The sequence below is a fragment of the Sitophilus oryzae genome, unplaced genomic scaffold, assembly GCF_002938485.1.
Source record: "Sitophilus oryzae breed Bouriz unplaced genomic scaffold, Soryzae_2.0 scaffold_1002_pilon_pilon, whole genome shotgun sequence".
NCBI classification, from domain to species: Eukaryota; Metazoa; Arthropoda; class Insecta; order Coleoptera; family Curculionidae; genus Sitophilus; species Sitophilus oryzae.
In genome coordinates, this window is record NW_022145619.1 from 760,351 (window position 1) to 768,216 (window position 7,866).

A 7,866-nucleotide genomic window follows, 5' to 3' on the forward strand; every position below is an offset into this window, starting at 1 on the left:
CTGTGGCCACAGATTAGTGGTAATTTCGGAGATTTTTTTCGGTCATAGATCACAGAATAAAAGATAGAATATGATCATCTCATTTCGTAGGGAGGGCCCAATAGGCCCTATGCAGTCGGATGCTGAAAGGGTTGAATACATAGATAAAAGACTTATTTGAATATGCTTTTTGCAGTGCTTTTTGTATGTTTTAGTGATTACCACATGACATAAAAGCTAGGAAAAAGCTTACTTCGGGTTTCTCTTATTACCGATGATAGAATTTCACTAAATTTAAATTGCCCCCCGTATGGTTGAAAACAGCAAATTGAAATTTGATTACTTATAGATTACCACCTATATACAAAATGACAGGAAGACCTGGAATATGGCGCCCAACTTGATTAGACCTTCTGCGCATGTTGACGCTCATTCTCTATCCCTTCTATTTCTCTGTCTGAATCACACCTAGTGTGACTGGCAAATTGCACTATAATCATATATAAATATATAAATCATATACACATAAAAGTGTATATGACTTTAGTGAACACAGAGTCTATGGAACAGAGTCCTTGTTGCGTGGTTTTTTTCAACTTCAACGCAGAGCTTGCAGAGATATGGACTAGGTCCAAGAACGGTAAACTAATTTTTAATATATAATAAGTAACTATAAGTAATAAGGTTAACTGTTCTTGGACTAGGTCCATCAATGGACCAATCATTCAACCAATTAAGCTAATCTATGGTCGCCTGAAAAAACTATCTGTGGTCTGAAAAGTAAGTTATTTTGACTTTGACAGATTCTTTGACAGATTCATAGGTGAAAAAAGACGTGACTGATTTTCAATTCTCAGAAATCAGTTCGGTTATCTATGCAGAAATCTCAGATAACTGAATGGAGTAATTTTACTTAAAACGTGTATTTAATATTTAATAATATTCTTGATTAAACAGCCATTAATGTTAAATTAAAAAAAAACTCTATATGTAAATATGCGGTTTGTGTAGGTAGATTTTGTTTTATTCTTTCACTGGTACTTATGCAAACAATTGGTTATATCCATTTTAAGCCTTACAAAAAAAACTAATAAAAAATGATAACTTAATTTTTAGGGAGAGTGGAAAAGCTTGGAATTAATATCGGTTCCCATCGGTGCCCCTCAAAAGGGTATTTCAATTTTTATTTAATACTGTTGAAGTATTCTTTCGATTGTTACCGTGTGGCAACCAACACTTCAGGAACAAAATATGAGCGATACATCTGACGAATATCAAAATCAAACACATCTTTCAAACAGTCTGGAAGAAGAAAATGTTGTTAAAACAAATGGAACAAGTGCTAGATGTCCATTCACAAAATCTATTGAGGAGGTAACTAAATTTCATATCCTAGACGAAACCAGTGAGAAATATGTATCCGATGACTCTGTCGAGTACGATTCCGACATCCCCGATGAAGAAGTCGAGAAAATGCTGGAAGAAGCTTTGGAGAGGAAGAAAAGAAAAGCCACCGAAGCAGGACTGGATGCTGAAAACATACAGATACCTTTTGAAGAGAAAACTAAAATTGTTATGATAGAAAAGGCACAGAATCACTTTGATGTCCTTCCCGAAGGATGGCTACAAGTAACCCACAATAGTGGTATGCCCATTTATCTCCATAAGGCTTCAAGAGTTTGTACATTATCTAGACCATATTTTCTTGGACCAGGATCAGCAAGAAAGCATTTAATTCCTGTAAATGCTATACCATGTCTAAATTACCGCCGTGCTTTAATCGAAGAGGAAAAACAAAAAACAAATGCAAATTTATCCGAAGACAGAAATAGTTTATCTGAAAACTTACCTAATGCTAGAATAGAAACTGTACAGGAGAATATTGAATTGCAAAGTCTCACTCCTGCAGCTTTGAGAGAATATTGTGAGGTGCTATTTGAATTTCAGACGATAAATGTATTGAGATTTAAGTCCTGGTCGGAAAGAAGGAAATTTGCCAAGAAACGTAGACATGAAAAGCAGCTAGAGAGGCCTACTCTACCAGATGGTACAAAATTAATAACGTTTCCTATTAAAAATATAGATGGTAATGATAAAACTAGTCCAAGTTCGAAAAAAGAGTGGATAATGAATCCAAATGGAAAGTCATACGTTTGCATTCTGCATGAGTATGTTCAGCATGCTCTTAAAAAACAACCTACTTATGTTTTTACAGAACTTGAAAATGCCGCAACACCTTACGCTGCAACAGTAGTTATAAAAGATATGAAGTATGGAGTGGGTTATGGCACAAGTAAAAAGCAAGCTAAGTCAGAGGCGGCGAGGTCTACATTAGAAATTCTTATACCGGAAATGAAGTCCAAAATTACTGCTGACGGTCAAACAGGTATCTATACATATCAATTCTTTAGTTTTATATGCTATCTTTTTAATGTGAATGCATCAAAAGATTTTTTGTACAATTATATGGGGTTTTCACTCAACTGGGCAATTACATTCTTTTTAGGATCTTTATTGTTTTTTGGATACAAATTTGATTTTTTTAAGTTAGGATTATTTCCAGGTATATTTTCTTTGTAAAATAGTTTCCACTGTGGGGCACTTCTGGCTGCTAAATTGCTTTTTTCAAATAGAACACCCTCTATTATTTTTCGGTTTTTGAATTTACATGAAATTTTAAACACATCATATACCTAAGTTGAGTCGTTTCTGAAGTAATTCCAATTTTACATCAAAAAAATACATTAGCAGGGGGAAACATAATTAAATATTTTTTAACATCAATGCATTTTTCTATAAATTTGTGTTGCTTGTCTTTTAGATAATGTCTATTCGGGGTTCTAGGTTGTAATTCTGTACAGAATAATAATAATAAGTATACCGGGTGTTTTTCAAAGGTGGCGCACTCCTATAACTATTTTTATTTTTTTGTCAAAAGCTGACAATGATATGTTGTATGTTATTCACAGAATGTCATATTCTATCAAATAAAGTAAAAAAATACTGTGGGTACCATTTAAAAATCAAAAGTTGTAGTAATTTCTGTTGAAACAGGAAGTGACCATATTAATTGAATACGTCAATCACAATCCTGATTTATGTCATGTACTAACATACCGATTTCGTTTTATTGTCTGAAGAAATAAAAAATTATAGGGATGCGCCACTTTTGAGAAAATCCTTGTATACAGGAAATGAAGAAAATGTCGATACAGGGTGTTAGGGTACTATCATAATAGTCTTTCTACTATAATTGTTTGACAACGTTTTACCATTTTTTCAATAAGGATTTAAGCAATTAATTATATGTATATCAGGGCGTTTGATTTATAAGACAAGACAATTCCAATGGCGTCCAACATTTACATTTTATTGTTACAGGTTATATTAGGTAAGTACTTCTCTCAAGTCACGTATCTTAAGTGTCTTTTTATTTCTTTTTGTACTCGATATAATAATTATATGATATTTTTTTGTCATAAAATTGAACATTATTCACTTTTGATGATATATTTTTTAACCACTTGTGTCTTTTAATTTGTTATAATAATGGTAATAATCGTGAAATCATATTACATATAACATAGTAGAGTGACTTTTTGCCCAGATTGTGGGCACTTAAAGTCACTTGTGTCGGACATCAGTGTCCGCTATTGCTGTCCTAGGAAAGCCTATGTGTAGCCCCTGTCCTCCATTCGCGAGTTTCAAGTTCCAGAGCTTTACGCCCTGGGCTACTCAGAACGGTTCTGAAAGGAGCTGTGCGCGATAGCCTGGTGCCTTCGTATGGCGCGAAACAGTTCTGAACTTTATGACTGAATTGAACGGAGTGAGAGTATCGCGTTCTTGAACAGTTCAGAGCTGCACAACTGCGTGAGTGAAGGACAGTAAATTGCTGTCCTCCATTCGCGAATTTCAAGTTCCAGAGCTTTACGCTCTGGACTACTCGAGAACGGTTCTGAAAGGAGCTGTGCGCGATAGCCGGGTGCCTTCGTATGGCGCGGAACAGTTCTGAACTTTATGACTCAATTGAATGGAGTGAGAGTGTCGCGTTCTTGAACAGTTCAGAGCTGCACAACTGCGTGAATAGAGGACAGTAAATCAGAACACCAAACACCAAATTAATTGGAGAAAATCTCGCAGATATCGTTTAAAAACGGATGTGAAGTAACATTACTGACTCTATTGTTAATTCAACGGCGCTCTGGGAAGGAGACTAAAGAAAAAAATGTGGATACACCCATTTACTATCTGATATAATTTTAATGCTATGTATATATTCTAATTTACTGTCCCAAATAATTGGATCTCCTTCAGTGGCAGTTAAAAAATCTTCAATATTACACTATCAAGACTTCCTTCCACAATTAATATTTAATTAACAAACTAGCTTTCCACTAATATAATTGGTACCAACGACTAAAGAATACAAGGACGCATAACGCCCATATACGGGCTGGAGCAAAATTTGTGCTGTTAGACACCATCATTTTGGAGCCTACAGATGAGTCACCAGCTCGTCAACAGCTCGACAATTTTAGCGATATTTAGTAGTTTGTTATGTGTAGTGAACTTTGTATAAACTTTATTGCAATGGTGTTGTGTTCAGCTTTCAAGTGTAAAAGCCGCAACGATAAAAAAGAGCCAGGAGTTACGTTTCATCAGTAAATAAACAGTCCACTCCACCTTTTTAGGGCTTTCTTATTGAATTTGATAATTATTTCTCAGATATTATATGTACTTGATATGAATGTACTATACGTCGATACTAGATTTGTACCTTTTGTTAATATTTGAATACATTTTTTCGTAATTAATTAGTATGATACCACCGCATACACCATAGGCGTAGTCAAAACAGTTTGTCAAAAATATAAATATCTCTTCAAGCAGCTAAGTTAAGAAAATTTTGTGACCACGGCACTGTTTGAAGCCATGGTAACAATTTGGTCCCGAGTGTTGGTTCTTATATTCTTTAGTCATTGATTGATACCAAACCAAAGACACGACACAAAATATGGCTGGTCTCATATGAAAACAATGTAATACTAATGCCGCGACGGCATATTATGCGGCAGTGGGCGATTTCCGAGCGCTCGTCAACTACCGTGAGTTCGTCATCGGACTTCGCCTTTCCGTCCACACGTCCACACATGCAGGCATGGCCGAGCTCTGATAGAAAGGGTCATTCAACAACATAAAGACAAGCGCTCGTTCTCGTCGCCGAACTCAGACTTCCTCGTCCACACTGATCGAAAATCGGAAAATCGAAAAAGTCCCGTTGACAAGCGCTCGGAAATCGCCAAATGCCGCATGTGCGGTCGCGGCATAAAACAAAAACAGTGTCGAGTGGCTTGTGGCGAGGGCAAGACACTACACAACGATCGCTACGTGACTAAAAGCAGCGTGGTCAGCTTAGTGGTTCGTCTGTATACGTAGATTTTAAACAACGCTTTGCTAAATCGGAACACCGTTGTCGGACACGAGTGGCTTTGTGTGAAAGTGCTCTAAGAAATTTAGAGTCAATTTGCTTAATTATTACTTAAGACCAATGACAACTAATTAAGTTTTATAAATACTATTAAATCGATACTTAATTTCAGGGAGCGCAAAAAAAGACAAGGACCAAGACCTCTCATTTTTTGACGAGGTCCGTGTAGAAGACCCCAGAGTGGCGGAATTTTGTGCTAAAACAACCGAACCCGCACCTTACGACATCCTATTGACGTGTTTACAACGAAACTTCGGATTAGACGATCTAAAAATACATTATCAGGGAAACAACTCGAAACACCAAGGCAATTCGTTTACCATGACCGTAGGCAAGTACACGACAACAGTGGCGTGCAAGAATAAGCGCGATGGAAAGCAACGAGCGTCTCAGTCGATACTTCAGGCGTTACATCCCAGCATAACCTCTTGGGGATCTCTGTTACGACTGTATGGCAACAGATCGATAAAAAGTTTTAAAGAGAAAAAACTGGAAGAACAAGAAATCACTTCTCTACAAAGTAAAGCCGCAATAAACCAACCGAATTACGCGATTTTAAATAAACTGAAAGTGGAATTGGGAAAACTAAATGAGAAAAGGAAATCTATTCAACCTATAGGCGTGTTAGATACTGTCGAAAATGGAATAGATGCGCCTAATAAATTTAATGGGTTTCGAGAATTTGATAACATTTGAAATAATGTTTGTTGTTTGATACTTTTTTTCGTTTCTATTTGTATATTTGAATTAGATCAGCTCCTATTTATAAATTGGTTATACTCGCCAGGTCATTTTAAATCAGTGGTCTTTATTTTAAACTGTCGTTCTAGAGATAGAAACAAATAGAGACGCAAAGAAATGGCAGGGTTTCAGTTCCTACGCGTCTTAGGACTACGCAGGTCTACGCGTTAAAGGTATAGATTGTTTGACGGTTGTTTGACTTTACGTCATCATTCTTTATCAAATGTGAGTTTTGGGGTATGTGAGATAAGTTTATATTATTTAAAACATTTTTGTTCTGAATTTATTAATCGAACGTGTTCCGTTTATATTAATTTTAAGTATATTTCATGTCAATTAAACTTTTAGTTACGTAATTGAGGGCGCGATTTTTAAATACATTGTTGTCAACCATGGACGTATTCGGCGCCGGCGCCGACGCCGTGCTGGCTAACTGCAATTTAAATTTCAGGCTGGGGATTCAGGTGGTAGCTCTGCTGTAAAAAATGTCAAGTTGTCGCATTTCTTTATTTCCTGACATGGTCATTCGTTTTGACACTTTAGTTTGGTATTACGAGTTTTTGGTTTAAATAAATAGTGTTATGATACTTTAAGCTTGCAAATGTTTACTAGCAGACCTTGCAGTTGAACATCGTTCTTTTTAGAACCTCTTTTAGTGCGAAGTATACAAGATAGCTTAATAGCTGTAAAAACTCATTGCAACTTTATTAGAATATTTTGAACGGGAAAGCGGTAGTAATGGCCCTTTATGCCCCTTAAGCGCTATTAACAAGGTAATTTTTATTGATGTAAATAATAGCTGTATTACAATTAATTTATTTTTGTTTCCTAAAATAGTTTGATTGAAAGAAAATATATAAAAGTGGGCAACGCTGTGCAGGTTAAGCTTAATCACGTGACTAAAAGTTTATTTGGTATGAACTGTAGGTATGTTAAGCCTTTATTGTGTTGTAATTTATAATTTTAGTGGCAAAAAAATAAAACATAATTCACTAAATATAATATTCACTAGTATAAATTACTGAGAATAGAGCAATAAGAACAGAGAACTGGGTGTAATTGGACCGTTCTCGCTGTTCATATTATCTTTAGATTTATTTATTTTGTAATATGAGACTAAATTAATCAAACAAGTCTCGATTAATTTTAAATTATTAACATATATACAATGATATTATGAAAAATATGTTAAGCACCGCAATGTGTATGTCGTACTTGTTTTTTTTTAAAGAGAACTTGGAATTGAATGAATGGAATTTTTGAAATATAAATTTGAATGCATATCAGTGACATTAATAATTATAAACGCTATCAATTTATATTTTATATAATAGTATACGCATTTGCATTCTACCATACGATCGAAAAAAAACGGCGTCAAAAACGGCTATGAAAAGATAATCGATGATAATTTTGGCGAGGTCAAGCCCTAGACGTCATTACTTGGCCCGTACTCTTTTTTATTTTTATTATTGGGCTTACTGCCAGTTAGCCTTAAGAAAGTTGTAATGTATGTAAAGTACGTCTACTGGATCTGTGTCGACGAAAGGAATGCGGACAAAAAACATTTAAATAAACAGCAATATATTTTATAAATACCTACCTAAATAGAAGCGACAGAAAACACTCTGTCCACTCATTTCATTGGCTACTTGCAA

At 35.3% G+C, this 7,866-nt stretch overlaps 1 protein-coding gene across 5 annotated transcripts; it reads left to right on the plus strand.

Moving 5' to 3' along the window:
• Window positions 1–740: 740 nt before the first annotated feature.
• On the plus strand, window positions 741–6,752 carry LOC115887214 (microprocessor complex subunit DGCR8). Of its 5 annotated transcripts, none has more exons than XM_030906883.1 (3): window positions 741–759; window positions 1,096–2,365; window positions 5,580–6,752. In XM_030906883.1, the coding sequence occupies exons 2-3, from the start codon at window positions 1,231–1,233 to the stop codon at window positions 6,161–6,163; spliced, it is 1,719 nt and encodes a 572-aa protein (XP_030762743.1). In that variant the 5' UTR covers window positions 741–759; window positions 1,096–1,230; the 3' UTR covers window positions 6,164–6,752. The 5 variants fall into 5 exon arrangements, with proteins under 5 accessions (XP_030762743.1, XP_030762669.1, XP_030762616.1 ...); XM_030906809.1 differs by lacking the exon at window positions 741–759 and adding an exon at window positions 825–1,035; XM_030906756.1 differs by lacking the exon at window positions 741–759 and adding an exon at window positions 825–1,016.
• Window positions 6,753–7,866: the final 1,114 nt, after the last annotated feature.